Here is a 23,759-nt window from a genome sequence, read left to right as displayed (position 1 = left end):
TTTATAAATCATTGGTGCGACCGCACTTAGAATGCTGTGTAAGGTTCTGGTCGCCACAGTACGAAAAGGATATTGCAGCTATTGAAAGAATACAGAAGAGAGCAACCAGAGTGATTGAGGGGATGGAGGGATTGGATTATGAGGAGCGATTATGGAAATTAGGCACGTTCTCATTGGAAAAGAGAAGGTTGAGAGGTGATGTGGTTGCTGTTTTTAGAATTCTAAAAGCACTAGATAATGTAGACCATGACAAGCTGTTTCACCTTGTCCAGAACAGTAGAACCAGAGGACACGGCCTGTGCTCGAAGGAGGGTAAATTCAAAACTAATGTGTGGAAACAATAGTTCAATGAGTGGTCAATCTCTGGAACAGGCTCCTGAGGGAGACGGTGGAAGCAGTTAGTATTGATTCATTCAAAGGCAAATTAGATAGATTTCTTTCAGAAAATAACATCTTGGGACTCAGTATATGAGTAATTTGAGAGATGACATGTGGTAAGTGTATCATGCTTGGGAGGAAGAGGTGACTTTGGAAGTAAAAGACACACAAAACATACTGGAAATAGTGGGGGACCAAGGGTCTAATGAGAGCGAGGAACTTAAAGTAATAAAGATTAGTAAAGAAAAAGTACTGGAGAAATTAATGGGACTAAAAGCCTACAAATCCCCAGGACCTGACGGCCTACATCCGAGAGTTTTAAAAGAGGTAGCTGCAGAGTTAGTGGATGCATTGGTTTTGAGCTTACAGAATTCCCTAGTTTCTAGAACAGGGTAGATAAAAGAAACCAGTGGATGTAGTATATTTGGATTTTCAAAAGGCATTTGATGAGGTGCCACACAAGAGGTTCTCCGGGAATTCTTCCACAAATCCCAAGATGTCAGCAGCGAACCCAATGAGACAATCAACGATCTGGAACAGCAGACAGAGGGATCCGCGGTACAACAACCGAAGAAGAAAGAGTCAAACTGGACTCCTCCGGAGAGTTGCTGCCCTAAGCTTGACATGTATGCTCAAGCTGTCAGGAGATGCGTCAACGCCAGATTCATCAGCCGCACTCACAAGACAGTCCAGAATGTCACCCGAGCACAACGCAACGCCATCAACGCTCTCAAGACCAACCGCAACATCGTCATCAAACCAGCGGACAAAGGAGGAGCCATCGTCATACAGAATAGAACAGACTATTGCAAAGAAGCATACCGACAACTGGACAACCAGGAACACGACAGATGGTTACCCGCAGATCCGACCAAAGAACACACCCACCAGCTCAACAAACTGATCAAGACCTTCGATCCAGACCTTCAAAGCATCCTACGCACTCTCATCCCACGTACTCCCCGCGTGGGAGACTTCTACTGCCTCCCAAAGATACACAAAGCCAACACACCCGGACGTCCTATCGTATCAGGCAACGGAACCCTGTGTGAGAACCTCTCTGGATACATCGAGGGCATCCTGAAACCCATCGTGCAGGGAACCCCCAGCTTCTGTCGCGACACTACAGACTTCCTACAAAAACTCAGCACCCACGGACCAGTTGAACCAGGAACACTTCTCACCACGATGGACGTCTCGGCACTCTACACCAGTATCCCCCACGATGACGGCATCGCTGCGACAGCATCAATACTCAACACCAACAACAGCCAATCTCCAGAAGCCATCCTACAACTCATCCGCTTCATCCTGGATCACAATGTCTTCACCTTCAACAACCAGTTCTTTACCCAAACACACGGAACAGCCATGGGGACCAAATTCACACCCCAATACGCCAACATTTTCATGCACAAGTTCGAGCAGGACTTCTTCACTGCACAGGACCTCCAACCAACACTATACACCAGATACATCGACGACATTTTCTTCCTATGGACCCACGGCGAAGAATCACTGAAGAGACGAAATGATAACATCAACAAGTTCCATCCCACCATCAAACTCACCATGGACTACTCCTCAGAATCGGTTTCATTCTTGGACACACGAATCTCCATCAAAGACAGGCACCACAGCACCACACTCTACCGCAAGCCCACAGACAACCTCACGATTCTCCACTTTTCCAGCTTCCACCCTAACCACGTCAAAGAGGCCATCCCCTATGGACAGGCCCTACGAATACACAGGATCTGCTCAGACGAGGAGGAACGCGATGGACACCGACAGACGCTGAAAGACGCCCTCGTAAGAACGGGATATGACGCTCGACTCGTCGATCGACAGTTCTGACGGGCCACAGCGAAAAATCGCATAGACCTCCTCAGAAGACAACCAACAGAGTACCCTTCGTCGTCCAATACTTCCCCGGAGCGGAGAAACTACACCATGTTCTTCGCAGCCTTCAACATGTCATCGATGACAACGAACACCTCGCTAAGGCCATCCCCACGCCTCCACTGCTCGCCTTTAAACAGCCACCTAACCTCAAACAGACCATCGTTCGCAGCAAATTACCCAGCTTTCAGGAGAACAACGACCATGACACCACACAACCCTGCCACGGCAACCTCTGCAAGACATGCCAGATCATCGACACAGATACCACCATCACACGAGAGGACACCACCCACCAGGTACATGGTTCATACTCCTGTGACTCGGCCAACGTTGTCTACCTCATACGTTGCAGGAAAGGATGCCCCGGAGCATGGTACATTGGCGAGACCATGCAGACACTGCGACAACGGATGAACGGACACCGCACAGGCAGGAGGGTTCCCTCCCAGTCGGGGAACACTTCAGCAGTCAAGGACATTCAGCCTCTGATCTTCGGGTAAGCGTTCTCCAAGGCGGCCTTAGAGACAAACGACAACGCAAAATCGTCAAGCAGAAATTGATAGCCAAGTTCCGCACCCATGAGGACGGCCTCAACCAGGATCTTGGGTTCATGTCAGGCTACATGTAACCCCACCTGACGTAGAGTCATCCAGACTCAAGTCGTAGTTGGCTTGTTCTCCATACACAGATGCGGCCGGACCTGCTGTGATTTCCAGCAAAAAAAAGTTATCTGTTTTTAATACAAACCCCAGCATCTGCTACATTTGATCCCTTGTGACCCCACCTCAGTATTCTTGGATGTAATGTTTCCCTGACTAACCTGTTTGAACACCATTCACTCCTTTGATTGCTGTGATTATCTCTCTGCCGAGGTGTGATAAAGGGCAGTTAGAAAGATTATCTGTAATCACCAGGCATTGTTCTCTGACTATATATGCTGTGCCTTTATGCATCTCTTCACTTCACCTGACGAAGGAGCAAAGCTCCGAAAGCTTGTGATTTCAAATAAAGCTGTTGGACTATAACCTGGTGTTGTGTGACTCCTTACATTTATTTACACAAGAGGTTGTTACACATGATTAGGGCTCATGGGATTGGGGGTAATATATTAGCATGGATTGAGGATTGGTTAACAGACAGAAACCAAGGAATAGGAATAAACGGGTCATTCGCACTAGACAATGACCATCTCCAACAAGAGAGAGTCTAACCACCTCCCCTTGACATTCAACGACATTACCATCGCCGAATCCCCCACCATCAACATCCTGGGGGGTCACCATTGACCAGGAACTTAACTGGACCAACCATATAAATACTGTGGCTACAAGAGCAGGTCAGAGGCTGGGTATTCTGCGGTGAGTGACTCACCTCCTGACTCCCCAAAGCCTTTCCACCATCTACAAGGCACAAATCAGGAGTGTGATAGAATACTCTCCACTTGCCTAGATGAGTGCAGCTCCAACAACACTCAAGAAGCTCGACACCATCCAGGACAAAGCAGACCGTTTGATTGGCACCCCATCTACCACCCTAAACATTCACTCTCCACCACTGGCGCACCGTGGCTGCAGTGTGTACCATCCACAGGATGCATTGCAGTAACTCGCCAAAGCTTCTTCAACAGCAAGGTCACACACCATCCCGACTTGGAAATATATCACCGTTCCTTCATCGTCGCTGGGTCAAAATCCTGGAACTCCCTTCCTAACAGCACTGTGGGAGAACCTTCACCACACGGACTGCAGCGGTTCAAGAAAGCGGCTCACCACCACCTTCTCAAGGGCAATTAGGGATGGGCAATAAATGCCGACCTCGCCAGCTTTGCCCACATCCTATGAACAAATTTTAAAAAAAAATTTCAGGTTGGCAGGCTGTAACTAGTAGGGTGTCGCAAGGATCAGTGCTTGGGCTGACAATACAAAGCTGGGTGGGAATGTAAGCTGTGAGGAGGACACAAAGAGTCTGCAAAGGGATATAGACAGGTTAAGTGAGTGGGCAAGAAGGTGGCAGATGAAGTATAATGTGGGGAAATGTGAGATTATTCACTTTGGCAGGAAGAGTAGAAAAACAGAATATTTTTAAAAGGTGAGAGACTAAGAAATTTTGGTGTTCAGAGGGATTTGGGTGTCCTTGTACACAATTCACAGAAAGTTAACATGCAGGTACAGATAGCAATTAGGAAGGCAAATGGTGTGTTAGCCTTTATTGCAAGGGGGTTGGAGTATAAGAGTAAGGAAGTCTTGCTGCAATTATATAGGGCTCTGGTGAGACACCTGGAGTACTGTGTACAGTTTTGGTCTCCTTACCTAAGGAAGGATATACTTGCCTTAGAGGGGATATATCGAAGGTTCACTAGATTGATTCCTGGGATGAGAGGGTTGTCCTATGAGGAGAGATTGAGTAGAATGGGCTTATATTCTCTGGAGTTTAGAAGAATGAGAGGTTATCTCATTGAAACGTATAAAATTCTTAATGGGCTTGACAAGGTAGATGCTGAGAGGCTGTTTCCCCTGGCTGGAGAGTCTAGGACTAGGGGTCATAGTCTCAGGATAAGGGGTCGGCCATTTAGGACCGAGATGAGGAGAAATTTCTTCACTCAGAGGGTTGTGAATCTTTGGAATTCTCTACCCCAGAGGGCTGTGGATGCTCAGTCATTGAGTATATTCAAAACAGAGAGCGATAGATTTTTGGACACTAAGGGAATCAAGTGACATGGAGATCAGGTGGGAAAGTGGAGTTGAGGGCCAAGATCAGCCATGGTCTTATTGAATGGCAGAGCAGGCTCGAGGGGCCGGATGGCCTACTCCTGCTCCTATTTCTTATGTTCTTAATTCCTCTGAACCGAAGGATCATCTATTTTTGATAGAACTCAATAACCCCCCTCCACCTTTCACTAGAAATGCACCCAACTGTCTCTTATACTCAGTGGTTATCTCCAGCAAGGTATTCCACCATCGCCCTCTCGACAACTGCAGGGGGCCTGGTCCTGATACCTGGAGACCCGTCATCTACACATCCTCAAGGACAGATGGTTTCCATAGAACACTCAAGCCACTGTCACTCCCTGGGCAGCAGGCAGCACTGGGAGAGGGCACCGTCACTCCCTGAGCAGCCGGCAGCACTGGGAGAGGGCACCGTCACTCCCTGGGCAGCCGGCAGCACTGGGAGAGGGCACCGTCACTCCCTGGGCAGCCGGCAGCACTGGGAGAGGGCACCGTCACTCCCTGGGCAGCCGGCAGCACTGGGAGAGGGCACCGTCACTCCCTGGGCAGCCGGCAGCACTGGGAGAGGGCACCGTCACTCCCTGGGCAGCCGGCAGCACTGGGAGAGGGCACTGTCACTCCCTGGGCAGCCGGCAGCACTGGGAGAGGGCACCGTCACTCCCTGAGCAGCCGGCAGCACTGGGAGAGGGCACCGTCACTCCCTGAGCAGCCGGCAGCACTGGGAGAGGGCACCGTCACTCCCTGGGCAGCCGGCAGCACTGGGAGAGGGCACTGTCACTCCCTGGGCAGCCGGCAGCACTGGGAGAGGGCACCGTCACTCCCTGAGCAGCCGGCAGCACTGGGAGAGGGCACCGTCACTCCCTGAGCAGCCGGCAGCACTGGGAGAGGGCACTGTCACTCCCTGAGCAGCCGGCAGCACTGGGAGAGGGCACTGTCACTCCCTGAGCAGCCGGCAGCACTGGGAGAGGGCACTGTCACTGGTTAACTCCCTGCTGCACACTGCAGGCTCACCAACCTGGAGATAGGTCCTTAGGTGAGCAATGTTGACGGAATCCATCACCTAGTGGGCCAGTGAGAAGCCAGACTATCCACGACTCAGAATTAAATAAAAAGAAAAATGAAAGACTTGCATTTATATCACACTTTTCATGCCCTCAGGACGTCCCAAAGCGTTTACAGCCAATGAAGCACTTTTTGAAGTGTAGTCACTGTTGAAATGCGGCAATTTGCACACAGCAAGATCCCACAAACAGCGAGATAATGACCAGATCATCTGGTTTTTTTTTTAGTGATGTCAGTTGAGGGATAAATATTGGCCAGGACACCGGGGAGAACTCTCCTGCTCTCCTTCGAATAGTGCCATGGGATCTTTTATGTCCATCTGAGGGGGCAGACGAGGACTCAGTTTAACGTCTCATCCAAAAGGCAGCACCTCTGACAGCGCAGCACTCCCTCAGTACCGTCCTGAAGTGTCAGCCTGGATTTTGTGCTCAAGTCTCTGGAGTGGTCCTTGAGCCCACAACCTTCTGACTCAGGAGAGGAGAGAAATACCCACTGAGCCACAGCTGACATCTTTAAAATGCTTTAACACCTGTCCTCAGTATAAACTCCTTTTTGCAACAGGCCTGGCCTCTCTTCCCCCCAGCCCCCCACCATATACACACCACCCAAGCACACAGCGATGGCTTCTGTAGCAGCACTCACCTGTATACACTCTGCCATCATGACGAACTTGGGGATGATGGCGGGGATGTTGGCCTGGTAATAGATGGAATGGGAGACTCGCTGCAGCAGAGGCTCTACAGGCGTCACACATTGTAGGATCACCCCACGGCCCAGGAACGAGTGGCTGAACCACAGGTAAACGATGCCAGGGCCCACCTTCAGCAAGACAAAGACAGAGGGTGAGCGGGGAAAGAGACTGAGTGGGCTAGGGGGCAGGGAGCGGGCGAGCGGGCAAATGGAGCGGGGTCGGAGGCGGGAGCGGGGAACGGAGCCAGCACACGGTCCCCTCTTTGTTGGGGGGGTGGCGGGGGAGGAGAATGGGTAGAAGGTGACCTCGAGTTGGCCACAGAAATGCAGTGCATGCGAGGAGCCTGGGAGAGAGAAAGAAAATGAACTTGTATTTATATAGCGCCTTCCACGACCGTAGGATTGGCCAAGGAGCTTTACAGCCAATGAAGTACGTTTGAGGTATAGTCACATTGTAATGTAGGAAACACGGCAGCTAATTTGTGCACAGCAAGATCCCACGAACAGCAATGAGATAATTGATCAGATAATCTGTTTTAGATGATGTTGGTTGAGGGGTAAACATTGCCCAGGGCACTGGGGGGGGGGGGGAGCTCCCCGCTCTACGAATAATGGCCATGGGTTTTCTTGACATCCGCCTGAGAGGGCAGACGAGCATCGGTTTAACATCTCATCCGAAAGTCGGCACCTCCGACAGTGCAGCACTCCCTCAGTACTGGGAGGGTCAGCCTAGATTATGTGCTCAAGTCTTTGGAGTGGGACTTGAACCTACAACCTTCTGACTCAGAGGCGAGAGAGATACCCACTGAACCATGCCTGACAATTATCAGTTATCAGGGTTCAGGGACTGAGAGAGAGTTTGTGTGTTGAGCTGTGGGAGCCTTGCCCAGGCGTTTCAGAGAGCGGTCTGCTCGGTCTTTGTGGATTTGGAGCTTCTCACGTCAGTACCTACCTGCCTGGCAACAACATGGACGTCCAGGAGAGAGAAGCGTCGACCAAGAATATGGAGCACGTGGTCCACCAGCATCAGCGAGCAGTGCTTGTTGGGCTCTGGCTCTGGGTTCCACTCCGCCTGCACACAAACAACAGCAGCTTCAGTAAAGCCCATCGCCCTGGCCATGATTAACACTCCGATTCCACAACCAACGGATCAGATCAAAGCTCTGCAGTCCTGCCACATCCAGTCGTGAATGGTGGTGGACAATTAAACAACTAACGGGAGGAGGAGGCTCCGTGAACATCCCCATCCTCAATGATGGCGGAGTCCAGCATGTGAGTGCAAAAGACAAGGCTGACGCGTTTGCAACCATCTTCAGCCAGAAGTTCTGAGTGGATGATCCATCTCGGCCTCCTCCGAATATCACCACCATCACAAAAGCCAGTCTTCAGCCAATTCGATTCACTCCACGTGATATCAAGAAATGGCTGACTGCACTGGATACAGCAAAGGCTATGGGCCCCGACAACATCCCGGCTGTAGTGCTCAAGGCTTGTGCTCCAGAACTAGCCGCGCCTCTAGCCAAACTGTTCCAGTAGAGCTACAACACAATGTGGAAAATTGCCCAGGTATGTCCTGTCCACAAAAAGCAGGACAAATCCAATCGTGGCTGCAGTGTGTACCATCCACAGGATGCACTGCAGCAACTCGCCAAGGCTTCTTCGACAGCACCTCCCAAACCCGCGACCTCTACCACCTAGAAGGACAAGGGCAGCAGGCACATGGGAACAACACCACCTGCACGTTCCCCTCCAAGTCACACACCATCCCGACTTGGAAATATATCGCCGTTCCTTCATTGTCGCTGGGTCAAAATCCTGGAACTCCCTTCCTAACAGCATTGTGGGAGAGCCTTCACCACACGGACTGCAGCGGTTCAAGAAGGCGGCTCACCACCACCTTCTCAAGGGCAATTAGGGATGGGCAATTATTGCCGGCTTCGCCAGCGACGCCCACATCCCATGAATGAATAAAAAAAAAATTCACTCCGTCTGTCCTCAATCAGGTTGTGTCAATCTGAACTCCATATCTTTGTGAAGTCAGATTGGTGCTACACCTCCAGTAATCTAGTAATTCCACCCCCCCTCAATAATTCACAGGAGGAGGCCATTCGGCCTTTGAAAGCTATCGAATTAATCCTACGCCCCTGCTCTTTCCCATAGCCCTGCAAATTTCTCTTTTTCAAGTATTTATCCAATTCCCTTTTGAAAGTTACTATTGAACCTGCTTCCACCGCCCTTTCAGGCAGTGCATTCCAGATCATAATAACTTGATGCGTAAAAGATTTTCTCCTCATCTTCCCCTGGCTTTTTTGCCAATCATCTTAAATCTGTGTCTTCTGGTTACCAATCCTCCTGCCAGTGGAGCCAGCTTCTACCTTTCTGCTCAATCACAACCCCTCATAATCTTGAACGCCTCTATTAAATCTCCACTTAACCTTCTCTGCTCTAAGGAGAACAATCCCAGCTTCTCCAATCTCTCCACACAACTGACGTCCCTCATCCCTGGTACCATTCTAATAAATCCCCTCTGCACCCTCTGTAAGGCCTTCACATCCTTCCTACAGTGTGGTGCTCAGAATTGGACGCAATACTCCAGCTGCAGCCTAACCTGTGATATATAAAGGTTTAGCATAATTTCCTTTGTGCTTGTACATCTTCCCCTTCCCTTCTGCCCCTGAGCTGTGGTTCTTGTGAAGGTGTGAACACAGAAGGTGAAGTGGCCCAAGACTGAACAAGTACAAAAGACACTTGCGTGTGTCCAAGGTTCGATGTTTGGTCAGTTTTTTCAGTCTCGGCATCTGGTTTCACACAAGGTCAGTGAGCCTAGCTCCAACGAAGGTGGGTGGGGGGATGGAGGGGAGACGCATTTAGCGAGAGGGTCACTTCCCATTCCCTCGGGAAACCACCATGGTACTTGAATAACCCTTTCCCACTTCTCTCCCTCCCAGGCATATCCCAGTCGGAGCCCCAATCCCTTCCTAGCTCGAGGAACATTAAACAGGACTCCCACTGGAGATTTCAGCTGTCTGAATGTATCTTATCCCAATAAAAAGCCCAAGGGCCAGACTGTTGGAAAACCCGTTCCCCATTCCCCTTACCTTCCAATCGTGCTGTGCAAAACCCCAGAGTCTGGAGCTGGTGTAGCGGAGATCTGCCCCGCTCAGGACACTTGGAGAGTGGAGGTGGGACAGGTGGGCAATGTCGGCAGCATTCTCTGGGATCTCCTGTTACAGAAACACAGCCACAACGGGAGTCACTCAATGGAGACACTCACAACCTATCAGCAGAGCAGAGTTACACCGCAGCCAACAACAGCTACTCCTGGGACCTGCAGACCCCCACCCACCCACCCACCCCAGCCTCGGCACCTTCAAAACATACAGCACCTCACACGAGCAGTCAGGCTGAGAACAGCAGAGGTCGGGGTCCGTCTGCTCACCGACCCTCTCAGCCTCACTGTGCGGAGAGTGGGTCTGTCGCCATCAGGGCTTGGACCAGACACGAAGGCCCCGGTTTTCAATGGGGAGGGGGCGCTCGGGAGGGGCAGGGGGAAAACAGCAGGACTGACGTCAGGGCCAATGGGCGGGAGCCTCAGGCCGTCGGGTACTCACGGGAATGTACGGTCCTTGTCGTAATCTCAGCACTGGGCAAGGGCTTTGGCAGCTGGTGCCAGCGTGCAGAGCGTGGCAAGGCCGCGGCTGGGGAGACCAAGGACGCCTGCTCCTCCTGGCCCACAGGGAGTTCACACAAAAGTCATTTTTCTAAACTTACCTTGGCCACTTCTGGCGTGTCGGTCCCTCCGGTCATGGTTCACACCGGGCGCTTTCTCCGGCCGTGGCTCTGGTGTCACGGTTCACGCCAGGCGGTGCCTTTCATTGACTCGTACCAATGACGTCATCCAACCGTGAGTTTTTGAATTTAAATGAGGCCTGTCTGCAGTGGGACTTCAAAGTCGGTGAAGATAAGATGTCACCGGGCAGGAACAGAGCGACCTCAGGCCGGTGAGTGGACTCGGTCTGATTTTAACCTCTCCCACACACCATTCTCCCTGGGCCAGGGGGATTAAAATTAAGGCCCGAATATTTAATAATCATTGGACACCAGATTTCTTTAAATTAAAATCCATTTTTTTTCCGGTCATGATGCAGAAACATTTGTGATCGAGGTTAGCAGCTAATTTTCCATCAGTGAGAACTGAATTATCAGCGCAGATAAAACCAGACAGTAACAGGGGTTGCTGAGCTTAACAGTGAAAGGGAGTTGGATGAACATCAGTACAGATACAGTCAGTAAATGGCTCAGTCTTCAACAACGCTGCTGGTCATTAGCAGCCTCCTAACACAGGTACATCCCCACCCTGGGGAAAGGAGCTCGCTGGCAGCCTCCTAACACAGGTACATCCCCACCCTGGGGAAAGGAGCTCGCTGGCAGCCTCCTAACACAGGTACATCCCCACCCTGGGGAAAGGAGCTCGCTGGTAAAGGACAGGATCAACCAGTCAAAGGCAACCAAACAGAATGTTTTGAGGAAGGAGTGATCCTGGACCCCTACTACGGGGCAGTCGGGCTGCACTGTGAAAGTTCCTCGAGGAGAGCAGCTCTGGGTGGAAGGCTGGTGTTGTTTGTAGTGCCAGGCTACTCCTGACAGGGTACATCTGGAGTACATCTAGTTACAGCTGGATCTAAGGTGAGGGAGATGATTGGAACTCTCCTCGAGTGACATGATGAAAACCTCCGTGCAAACCTCACATCAGCACCAGGACAACGAAAGGGTCAGTTGGAGAGGGGATGAAGGCCATGAGTGGGGCTGGTACACAGGTCCGCCTGGGCACCACATTGACCAATGTCCATGAGCTGCCTCAGTGATTACTCCATTGGAGAAGCACAAGGAATTCCCTCACAAGGTCTGGCCTCACCTGGAATACAAATTCCTTGGGTGTCACGATCAGACTTGACCTTCAAGGAACAGATGTGTTTCATTGCCTTACAGGAAAGGTGTGGAATGGTCACCTAAAGTTCCTTGGTTACTGGGTGGCTAAAGGTCCTATGGACCCAGATACTCAGTCAGTGGGGACCAGAATTTTTCCCATTTGGTTCCAAGTAACTCTTCAAGTCAATGTCCCAACAGGGAAGGCATTCACAGCTAGACGAGCAGCAGGAAGGTGTTTCCTGGCAGCGTGTACTGTGTTAGCTGGTTAAACTCCAGCAGTACCACATCCCACACATGGGGCTCCTCAGGTCTTACGTCTGCCAACCTGATCTGAAGCTCTCGGTACTTGGGTAAGTGGGATGTGTCCCTACAGGGAGAGAGCGTGCACTCCACCAAGCAAATAGAAACAACAACAACTTGCATTTATATAGCGCCTTTAACGTAGTAAAATGTCCCAAGGCGCTTCACAGGAGCGATTAACAAACAAAATTTGACATCGAGCCACATAAGGAGATGTTAGGAAGGTGACCAACAGCTTGGTCAAAGAGGTAGGTTTTAAGAAGCGTCTTAAAAGGAGGAGAGGTAGAGAGGCGGGGACATTTAGGGAGGGAATTCCAGAGCTTAGGGTCTAGGCAGCTGAAGGCACGGCCGCCAATGGTGGGGCGGTTAAAATCGGGAATGTGTAAGAGCCAGAATTGGAGGAGCGCAGAGATCTCGGAGGGTTAGGGTCTAGAGGAGGTTACAGAGATAGGGAGGGGTGAGGCCATGTAGGGATTTGAAAACAAGGATGAGAATTTTAACCCTGAGGTGGGGATTCATTTGTCAGTCGCTTGATCTGGAGATGGGTTTCCACATGTAATCAGACACCTAGCTGACCAAGAAGAAACAGTAACCCAGAGCACCAGCTGGGAAGAGTTAGTTAGTGAGCCTGATGGTACAGGGAATGCATTAGGACCACTTAATGCTTCTTCTAACAACTGACCATGGCAACCAGTGCCTCCAGAAATCTGCAAACCAAACAAGGCAACCCTGTGTCACAAACAGACCATCACACAAAGACAGTTAGAGTCAGGTCACCCACATGCCAGGTGTCTCACAATGGAAATACTCACATAGCATAGACAAGCAGGAAAGAATGAACCAACTGGGGCTTTTTTCTCTAGAAAAGAGAAGGCTGAGAGGTGACCTGATAGAGGTCTTTAAAATTATGAAGGGGTCTGATAAGGTAGACGTGGAGAAGATGTTTCCACTTGTGGGGGAATCCAAAACTAGGGGTCATAAATATAAGATAGTCACCAATAAATCCAATTGGATATTCAGGAGAAACTTCTTTACCCAGAGACTGGTTAGAATGTGGAACTTGTTACCACATGGAGTAGTTGAGGCGAATAGTATAGATTCCTTTAAGGGGAAGCTAGATAAGTACATGAAGGAGAAAGGAATCGAAGGATATGCTGATAGGGTGAGATGAAGGAAGGTGGGAGGAGGCTCGTGTGGAGCATAAATGCAGGCATAGACCAATTGGGCCGAATGGCCTGTTTCTGTTCTGTTAAAATTGCACGTAGTTCTACGTAAGCCCAGGACTGCACCCCTCACTGTGCTGACATGAAGCAGTGCTAACGTGGTACAGGCAGACTCCCAAACCACCAGCAGAATCAGGTTGGTTGGTTCCACAGAAGATGGGACTCCCTCTCCAAGTGCTAATTTGAGTTCTATCCATCCTGTCACCATACAGCAGGTTGACGGCAAGTCTGGCTAACGAGAGAGATAGTCCTGATGTTTGGTTTACAGCATTTGAAGTCCTCTACCCAGCCACTGTTCACTGAGCTTGTTTACAAAGAAAGGTGCCATCTTACAGGACTTCCTCCCAATGCCGGCTGAAATCCAGAGAGAAACCAGATCAAGTGTTGACATGCAACAATGATCCTGACTGTGGTCAGCACGTGTCAGCACTTCAAGCCTCCAATCATTTTACACACTGCCTGAAGTCTGAGAGTCAGCATGTTGGAGAGATGAAACTGAATGAAGAAAATGAGGAGGATGGGGAAACCAAAAGCTTAACTAAAGCAGCCATATCAACACCTGATTTGGGCACCTACACTGTTGCTGGGTCAATGGCCTGGAATTCCCTGCCTAACAATATTGTGGGAGCACCATCATCACAAGGCCTGCAGTGGTTCTAGGAGAAGACCCATCACTGTCTTCTCAGGACAACAAGCAATGGGCATTATTTGTGGCCGTGAGCTCTAAATACTGGACAGAATGAAAGTGCCTTCTGTCCCTGCGTTGGCTTCCCTTTCCACCCAGGACCATTGCCCAGTCATTGTACTCATGATCAGAGGGTAGTGGCAGGGAGCAGAGAATTGTGCTGATCACAAAGACCCTCTACAAACCAGGCACCACACACTCACCCACCAGGGAACACCAGTTAGGAGCAAGAAGGGAATGCAAAGGAGCCTTCGCAGGAGAAGGGTTATCAAATTATGGAGCAAGTTCAGGAAATGTCATTGAAGCAGGCAGTATGAATGTGGTCAAAAGACAAGTGGATGAACTCCTGCAGAGAGGAGAAATCAGTGGGGATGGTGAGAAGGGGAGTGATCACTGCAGAGGAGGGATTGGGGGGCATGGTGAGAGGGGGGGGTGATCATTGCAGAGGAGGGATTGGGGGGGTATGGTGAGAAGGTGGAGTGATCATTGCAGAGGAGGGATTGGGGGGTATGGTGAGAAGGGGGGTGATCATTGGAGAGGAGGGATTGGGGGGTCTGGTGAGAGGGGGGGTGATCATTGGAGAGGAGGGATTGGGGGGTCTGGTGAGAGGGGGGTGATCATTGGAGAGGAGAGATGGGTGGGTCTGGTGAGAAGGGGGGAGTGATCATTGGAGAGGAGGGATCGGGGGGTCTGGTGAGAGGGGGGTGATCGTTGGAGAGGAGGGGTTGGGGGGTCTGGTGAGAGGGGGGGTGATCGTTGGAGAGGAGGGATTGGGGGGTCTGGTGAGAGGGGGGTGATCGTTGGAGAGGAGGGGTTGGGGGGTCTGGTGAGAGGGGGGGTGATCGTTGGAGAGGAGGGGTTGGGGGGTCTGGTGAGAGGGGGGTGATCGTTGGAGAGGAGGGGTTGGGGGGTCTGGTGAGAGGGGGGGTGATCGTTGGAGAGGAGGGGTTGGGGGGTCTGGTGAGAGGGGGGTGATCGTTGGAGAGGAGGGATTGGGGGGTCTGGTGAGAGGGGGGTGATCGTTGGAGAGGAGGGATTGGGGGGTCTGGGGAGAGGGGGGGTGATCGTTGGAGAGGAGGGATTGGGGGGTCTGGGGAGAGGGGGGGTGATCATTGGAGAGGAGGGATTGGGGGGTCTCGGGAGAGGGGGGGTGATCGTTGGAGAGGAGGGATTGGGGGGTCTCGGGAGAGGGGGGGTGATCGTTGGAGAGGAGGGATTGGGGGGTCTGGGGAGAGGGGCGGTGATTGTTGGAGAGGAGGGATTGGGGGGTCTGGGGAGAGGGGGGATTGGGGGGTCTGGGGAGAGGGGGGATTGGGGGGTCTGGGGAGAGGGGGGATTGGGGGGTCTGGTGAGAGGGGGGGTGATCGTTGGAGAGGAGGGATTGGGGGGTCTGGGGAGAGGGAGGTGATTGTTGGAGAGGGCCCAGAACCTCCCACATTTCCTAAGTGAATGGTTTTGTTTTTTAGGAGTTCCTATTTGTTAGGATAGTTATTGCTAATTTACTCTAGTTTACTTCTATAGATGGATTCCTACTGACTGACTGCACGGGATTGATTCTTCAAAGAGAGGGCGGGCCTCACAGAGACTCCAGTGAGACCATGAGATTCATCTTCACACCTCGAAAATTAAAGTTTTCAGCATCATGAATTCACTAAAATTCAAAACCCAGGTTAAACATTAAGGAGTTAGGAAGAAAAAGTGAAGTCAGAGGGGACTTTATCATCCAAGAGGGGAACTCCAAGTCACACACCATCCTGACCTTGAAATATATCGCCGTTCCTTCATTGTCGCTGCGTCAAAATCCTGGAACTCCCTTCCTAACAGCACTGTGGGAGAACCTTCACCACACGGACTGCAGCGGTTCAAGAAGGCGGCTCACCACCACCTTCTCAAGGGCAATTAGGGATGGGCAATAAATGCCGGCCTCGCCAGCGACACCCACATCCCATGAATGAATAAAAAAAGTGTGGAATAAGTTATCAGGGATTCTTTAAGCAGAGGGTTGTTGGGGCATTGAATACTTTGAGTGAATATTTGAGGCAGAGATCATTGCATCTTTTAAGGGAAAAGTGGATAAAATTTGAAGCAGAGGAAGATACAGGACTATGGGCAGAGAACAGGGCAGGTTTGGATTGTTCCAGCAAAGAGCCAGCACAGACATGATGGGCCAAATGCCCTCCTTCCATGCTGTAAACTTCTGTAGCTCTAAGAAACTGAAGCAGAGAGTACAAGAGTAGTGAAATTAACCATGCTGTTGTAGAGAGAAGGGATTGAGGCGTACTGCGAGATACTGAGGTTAACATCGAAAAGGGACGGGCTTGATGGACCAAAACCGCCTCCTGCTGTTCCTCAAAACTTTCTTGTTCCCAGTGGTGTTTGAATCAAGTTCAGTATTGTTAGGTAACTATAAGCAAAAGATCCTTCCAGAAACAATGGCCATTGTGCATGTCCGTGCTGCTGAATCTCAGGTCTGTGTAGCCCGTGGTATTAGTGCCATATGAAAATAGCTCGAGGTTCAATAAACTCCAATCTCTTTCTCCTCTCCCACATTACTCGGGTGTCCACACACTTCCACTCTGCCAGGTGCTTTTGCCAGTTCTGCAAACGGCCCCTGATCCTACCTGGATGTGACAGTTGATGTAATGCTCTGTCATCCCTCGGTACACCCACGCTCCGGAGTGGATCTCTTCCTGTTCCGGAATGCTCCAGCTCGGATCAATGCCATCACAGTGATACCACACAAAGACCTCTCCGTTCAGCTCACATGAAAGCCAGGTTTTAGTCTTAACGAAGTCCGGCACTGGAGGAGAGAAAAGAGGGGACAACCAGATCAGCCCAACCCCACCATCGACATCGTGCCCCCAAACACTAGACGCCCCCCAGCCCCACTAATACAGACCCTCCCCCAGCCCCACAAATACAGACCCTCCCCCAGCCCCACTACATACAGACCCTCCCCCAGCCCCACTACATACAGACCCTCCCCCAGCCCCACAAATACAGACCCTCCCCCAGCCCCACTACATACAGACCCTCCCCCAGCCCCACTAATACAGACCCTCCCCCAGCCCCACTACATACAGACCCTCCCCCAGCCCCACTACATACAGACCCTCCCCCAGCCCCACAAATACAGACCCTCCCCCAGCCCCATTACATACAGACCCTCCCCCATTACATACAGACCCTCCCCCAGCCCCATTACATACAGACCCTCCCCCATTACATACAGACCCTCCCCCAGCCCCACTAATACAGACCCTCCCCCAGCCCCACAAATACAGACCCTCCCCCAGCCCCACTAATACAGACCCTCCCCCAGCCCCACAAATACAGACCCTCCCCCAGCCCCATTAATACAGACCCTCCCCCAGCCCCACAAATACAGACCCTCCCCCAGCCCCATTACATACAGACGCTCCCCCAGCCCCATTACATACAGACCCTCCCCCAGCCCCACAAATACAGACCCTCCCCCAGCCCCACTACATACAGACCCTCCCCCAGCCCCACTAATACAGACCCTCCCCCAGCCCCACTACATACAGACCCTCCCCCAGCCCCACTACATACAGACCCTCCCCCAGCCCCACAAATACAGACCCTCCCCCAGCCCCATTACATACAGACCCTCCCCCATTACATACAGACCCTCCCCCAGCCCCATTACATACAGACCCTCCCCCATTACATACAGACCCTCCCCCAGCCCCACTAATACAGACCCTCCCCCAGCCCCACAAATACAGACCCTCCCCCAGCCCCACTAATACAGACCCTCCCCCAGCCCCACTAATACAGACCCTCCCCCAGCCCCACTAATACAGACCCACCCCCAGCCCCACAAATACAGACCCTCCCCCAGCCCCATTAATACAGACCCTCCCCCAGCCCCACAAATACAGACCCTCCCCCAGCCCCATTACATACAGACCCTCCCCCAACCCCATTACATACAGACCCTCCCCCAGCCCCATTACATACAGACCCTCCCCCAGCCCCACTAATACAGACCCTCCCCCAGCCCCACAAATACAGACCCTCCCCCAGCCCCATTACATACAGACCCTCCCCCAGCCCCATTACATACAGACCCTCCCCCACACTTCATCCCCATCCCATTCAGGCCTCCCTCAACTTTCTTCCCCTCTCAAGTCATATATAGCCCCGTTCACACGTCCCATCTCTGCTCCCTGCCTTTCCCCTCAATTATGTTTCATGCTCTGAGATGTCACTTCCGCCCCCACAGCCCCATTCCACCGACTTTCCCCAGTCCTTTCCCCACCCTGAGTTACACACAGAGCCTTTACATGCCACTCACTCCCCACTCCTCATGACGCCCCCTGCACCCTGAACAGGACCAGCCGGGTGAGAATCTCTGCCGCCCGTACCTTTCTCTGCGTACGGAATCTTCGTGCATTTGCCGTCTTCACCACGGAACTGCCAGCCATGGAACGGGCATTCGATACAGTTCCCCATCACCCGGCCCCCCACTGCCAGGTTAGCACCCAGGTGAGGGCAATAGGCATCAACCACGTAAGCTTGCCCATCCTGGCCACGATACACTGCCACCTGCTCACCTGCAAAAGGACAGAGCGTCGTTAGCACAAACTCTGAACACAGCCAGTCAGCAGCAGTGCAAACCAGAGAGAAACTTAACAGAGAATCCACCAGTCCAGGGACGGTGAACTCACACACGACAGATCACCTCCAGGCAGCAGAGAAGGAACAGAACCACCGAATGGGAGGCTGAAAATATTGGCAAAACTGTCCTCAGCCACCCGGTGTAGGGGGGCATCACCGCACCCTCAATCCACCCGGTGTAGGGGGGCATCACCGTACCCTCAATCCACCCGGTGTAGGGGGGTATCACCGCACCCTCAATCCACCTGGTGTAGGGGGGCATCACCGCACCCTCAATCCACCCGGTGTAGGGGGATCACCGTACCCTCAATCCACCCGGTGTAGGGGGGTATCACCGTACCCTCAATCCACCCGGTGTAGGGGGGCATCACCGTACCCTCAATCCACCCGGTGTAGGGGGGTATCACCGTACCCTCAATCCACCCGGTGTAGAGGGGCATCACCGTACCCTCAATCCACCCGGTGTAGAGGGGCATCACCGTACCCTCAATCCACCCGGTGTAGGGGGGTATCACCGTACCCTCAATCCACCCGGTGTAGGGGGGCATCACCGTACCCTCAATCCACCCAGTGTAGGGGGGCATCACCGTACCCTCAATCCACCCAGTGTAGGGGGCATCACCGTACCCTCAATCCACCCAGTGTAGGGGGGCATCACCGTACCCTCAATCCACCCAGTGTAGGGGGGCATCACCGTACCCTCAATCCACCCAGTGTAGGGGGGCATCACCGCACCCTCAATCCACCCAGTGTAGGGGGGCATCACCGTACCCTCAATCCACCCAGTGTAGGGGGGCATCACCGTACCCTCAATCCACCCGGTGTAGGGGGGCATCACCGCACCCTCAATCCACCCGGTGTAGGGGGGCATCACCGCACCCTCAATCCACCCGGTGTAGGGGGGCATCAACGCACCCTCAATCCACCCGGTGTAGGGGAATCACCGCACCCTCAATCCACCCAGTGTAGGGGAATCACCGTACCCTCAATCCACCCAGTGTTGGGGAATCACCGTACCCTCAATCCACCCGGTGTAGGGGGGCATCACCGCACCCTCAATCCACCCGGTGTAGAGGGGTATCACCGCACCCTCAATCCACCCGGTGTAGGGGGGCATCACCGCACCCTCAATCCACCCGGTGTAGGGGCATCACCGCACCCTCAATCCACCCGGTGTAGGGGGGCATCACCGTACCCTCAATCCACCCGGTATAGGGGAATCACCGCACCCTCAATCCACCCGGTGTAGGGGGGCATCACCGCACCCTCAATCCACCCGGTGTAGGGGGATCACCGCACCCTCAATCCACCCGGTGTAGAGGGGCATCACCGCACCCTCAATCCACCCGGTATAGGGGAATCACCGCACCCTCAATCCACCCGGTGTAGGGGGGCATCACCGCACCCTCAATCCACCCGGTGTAGGGGGTATCATCGCACCCTCAATCCACCCGGTGTAGGGGGGTATCACCGTACCCTCAATCCACCCGGTGTAGGGGGTATCATCGCACCCTCAATCCACCCGGTGTAGGGGGGTATCACCGCACCCTCAATCCACCCGGTGTAGGGGGTCACTGTACCCTCAATCCACCCGGTGTAGGGGGTCACTGTACCCTCAATCCACCCGGTGTAGGGGGGCATCACCGCACCCTCAATCCACCCGGTGTAGGGGGATCACCGCACCCTCAATCCACCCGGTGTAGGGGGGTATCATCGCACCCTCAATCCACCCGGTGTAGGGGGGCATCACCGCACCCTCAATCCACCCGGTGTAGGGGGGTATCACCGCACCCTCAATCCACCCGGTGTAGGGGGGCATCACCGTACCCTCAATCCACCCGGTGTAGGGGGTATCACCGCACCCAGTGTAAAAGCAGCATCACCAAAGAACACTTGATATGAAAACGTGCTGCATTGAATAGACACGTAAACAGGCCCGAGACCATCACCATCCCCACCTCCATCTCAGACCAGTTGGAAGAAGTACAAGTAAATCGTTGTTTTACCTGGAAGGATTGTTTGGGGCCCTGGACGGTGGGAAGGGAGGAGGTGAAGGGGCAGGTGTTGCATCTCCTACACTCACACGGGAGGTGTCGAGGGAAGGGGAGCGGGTGTTGGGGGTGATGGGAGAGTGGACCAGGGTGTTGGGGAGGGAGCGGTCCCTTCAGAATGTTGAAAGGGGAGGGGAGGGGAAGATGTGTTTGGTGGTGGGATCACGCTGGAGGTGGCGGAAATGGCTGAGGATGATCCTCTGAAAGTGAAGGCTGGTGGGGTGGAAGTTGAGGACAAGGGGGACCTTATCGTGGGTCTGGGAGAGAGGGGAAGGGATTTAGGCAGAAGTGCTGGAAATGGGGCGGACCAGAGTGAAGGGGGAATCCTCAGTTGAGGAAGAAGGAAGGCATATCAGAAGCACTGGTGCAGAAGGTGGGATCGTCAGAACAGATGCGATGGAGACGGACAAACTGGGAGAATGGAATAGAGTCCTTACAGGAAGTGGGATGGAAGGAAGCCCTTCCCCTCTCTCCCAGAACCATGATGGGTCCCCCTTGTCCTCACCTTCCACCCCACCAGCCTCCACATTAAACGGATCATCCTCAGCCATTTCCGCCACCTCCAGCGTGATCCCACCACCAAACACATCTTCCCCTCCCCTCCCCTTTCAACATTCTGAAGGGACCGCTCCCTCCCCAACACCCTGGTCCATTCTCCCATCACCCCCAACACCCGCTCCCCTTCCCTCGACACCTTCCTGTGTGAGTGTAGGAGATGCAACACCTGCCCTTTCACCTCCTCCCTTCCCACCGTTCAAGGCTCCGAACACTCCTTCCAGGTGAAACAGCAGTTTACTTGTACTTCTTTCAATTTAGTACATTGTATTCTCTGCACACGATGCGGTCTCCTCTACAACGGGGAGACCAAACGCAGATTGGGTGATCGCTTTGCTGAACTCTCCTCCGCTCTGTCCGCAAGCATGACCCTGACCTGCCGGTCACTCGCCATTTTAATTCCCCCTCCCACTCCCACTCCAACCTCTCTGTCCTCGGCCTCTCACACTGTTCCAATGGAGCTCAACGGAAGCTCGAGGGACAGCACCTCATCTTTCGATTGGGCCCTTTACAACCTTCAGACTCAACACTGAATTCAATAACTTCAGACCAGAACCACTGCTCCCATTTTCTTGGCTATCATCCCTGTTGTCATTTCATCACTCCTCTCCTCCACTCTATCACAGACCCTCCCTCTTGTTTTGTTCTTTCCTCCCCTCCCCCTCCCTGGCTCTGTACTGGTTTATAAACTGTTAAATCTCAAACTTCTTCCAGTTCTGATAACAGATCATCAACGTGAAACATTAACTGATTCTTTCTCCATGGATGCTGCCTGACCTACTGAGTATTTCCAGCATTTTTTGTTTTTATTTCAGATTCCTATCATCCACAGTATTTTGTTTTTGAGTGTAGATTGAATGGTTAGATTGAATGGTTAGATTGAATGGTTAGATTGAATGGTTAGATTGCCATTTGCTCACCGTCCTTGTTTACCTTCAGGACTTAGAGGGAGGTTAACTTTTGCTTTATTCGAAGGTTACTCCTGGTCAGTCACCTCCCTCAGGAATGGCCCTTCACACTGCGACTATCTCTAATCTCACTGCTTTCTCATGTTTCTTGCCACACCAGTCAATTTCACTACTCCCAGCACCAGATCAAGAAAGAACAAATTTGCATTTATATAGCGTCTTTTACAACCTCAGGACGTCCCAATGAAGTACATTTGGAAGCATAGTTACTGTTGTAATGCAGGAAACGCGGCAGCCAATTTGCGCACAGCAAGATCCCATAAACAGCAATTAGATAAATAACCAGATAATCTATTTAATGTGACATTGGTTGAGGGATAAATATTGGTCAGGACACCGGGGAGAACTCCCCTGCTCATCATCGAAATAGTGCCGTGGGGTCTTTTACATCCACCTGAGAGGATAGACGAGGCATCGGTTTAACATCTCATCTAAAAGACGGCACCTCCGACAGTGCAGCACTCCCTCAGTACTACTCTGGGAGTGTTAGCCTGGATTTTGTGCTCAAGTCTGTGGAGTGGGACTTGAATCCATGGCCTTCTCTCAGAGTTGAGGGAGATACCACTGAGCCAAGGCTGATACCAGTTCAAGGTATCCTGGAGTCTCAATTTGTGTTGTGGACTTGTATCCATTGGGACGAGATGCTCAACCTCATTTTATGGGTTTCACAAGCTTTCGGAGGCTTCCTCCTTCCTCAGGTGAATGTTGTGCATGCACCTGAGGAAGGAGGAAGCCTCCGAAAGCTTGTGAATTTCAAATAAAATTGTTGGACTATAACTTGGTGTTGTAAAATTGTTTACAATTGTCAACCCCAGCCCATCACTGGCATCTCCACATCATTTTATGGGATCAGCAATAAAAGGAAGAGAGAGAGAGAGGGGTGTGTGGGATCAGCAATAAAAGGAAGAGAGAGAGAGAGAGAGAGGGAAGAGCGGGGATGAGCGATAAAAGGGAGTGAGAGAGTGCGAGCGAAAGAGTGGGATCAGCGATAAAAGGAAGAGAGAGAGGGGAGTGCAGAATCAGCAATAAAAGGGAGAGAGAGAGGGGAGTGCAGAATCAGCAATAAAAGGGAGAGAGAGAGAGATGGGAGGGAGAGATGAAAGCAAGAGAGAGGGCGGGGAGGGAGGGAGAGGTGAAAGCGAGAGAGAGAGAGATGAGAGGGAGAGAGAGAGAGAGGGAGGGAGAGAGAGGTGAAAAAACACCTAAAGTGATGTCAGCACAAGGGAAGGAGCTGATTGGTGAGTATCTGGCGAGTGTTTCTTTTTCTGGTCAATATTTTTTTAATAATCTAATAAATTGAGGCACGGTAGGGCACCTCAGTCCCATTGAATGCACATCCTGGGCCATGTGGGAACTCCAGGACCCTTCCCGTGTCCCGGACGACCACAGGTGCAGGAAGTGTCGTCAGCTGGTGGAGCTCGAGCTCCGGGTTTCGGGCCTTGAGCAGCAGCTGGAGTCACTGCAGTGCATCCGCGAGGCCGAGAGCTACGTGGGCAGCACGTTTCAGGAGGTGGTGACCCCGCAGATTAAGGGAGAGCAGGCAGAGAGGGACTGGGACCACCAGACAGACAAGAAGGACCAGGCAGGTAGTGTAGGAGTCCCCTGAGGATTCCTCTGGGGAGTGCAGCCAGAGCCAGGTCCAC

General features: G+C 52.3%; 1 protein-coding gene across 1 annotated transcript in view; it reads right to left on the bottom strand.

The window, feature by feature from the left end:
• Nucleotides 1–23,759, bottom strand: part of zgc:92275 (cholesterol 7-desaturase nvd) — a 69,750-nt gene that overhangs the window by 1,952 nt on the left and 44,039 nt on the right. Inside the window, exons 2-6 of the mRNA XM_067969457.1 lie at nucleotides 18,290–18,478; nucleotides 16,520–16,698; nucleotides 9,860–9,985; nucleotides 7,714–7,833; nucleotides 6,714–6,890 (exon numbers count right to left, since the gene is read on the bottom strand). Of these exons, the coding sequence (XP_067825558.1) occupies nucleotides 6,714–6,890; nucleotides 7,714–7,833; nucleotides 9,860–9,985; nucleotides 16,520–16,698; nucleotides 18,290–18,478 (791 nt within the window). The remainder of the gene's footprint in view (nucleotides 1–6,713; nucleotides 6,891–7,713; nucleotides 7,834–9,859; nucleotides 9,986–16,519; nucleotides 16,699–18,289; nucleotides 18,479–23,759) is intronic.

This window comes from Heptranchias perlo, chromosome 31 (assembly GCF_035084215.1).
Source record: "Heptranchias perlo isolate sHepPer1 chromosome 31, sHepPer1.hap1, whole genome shotgun sequence".
In the NCBI taxonomy this organism is placed as follows: Eukaryota; Metazoa; Chordata; class Chondrichthyes; order Hexanchiformes; family Hexanchidae; genus Heptranchias; species Heptranchias perlo.
The sequence above is the reverse complement of the archived record's forward strand: the minus strand, read 5'-3'. Positions and strand labels throughout refer to the sequence as shown.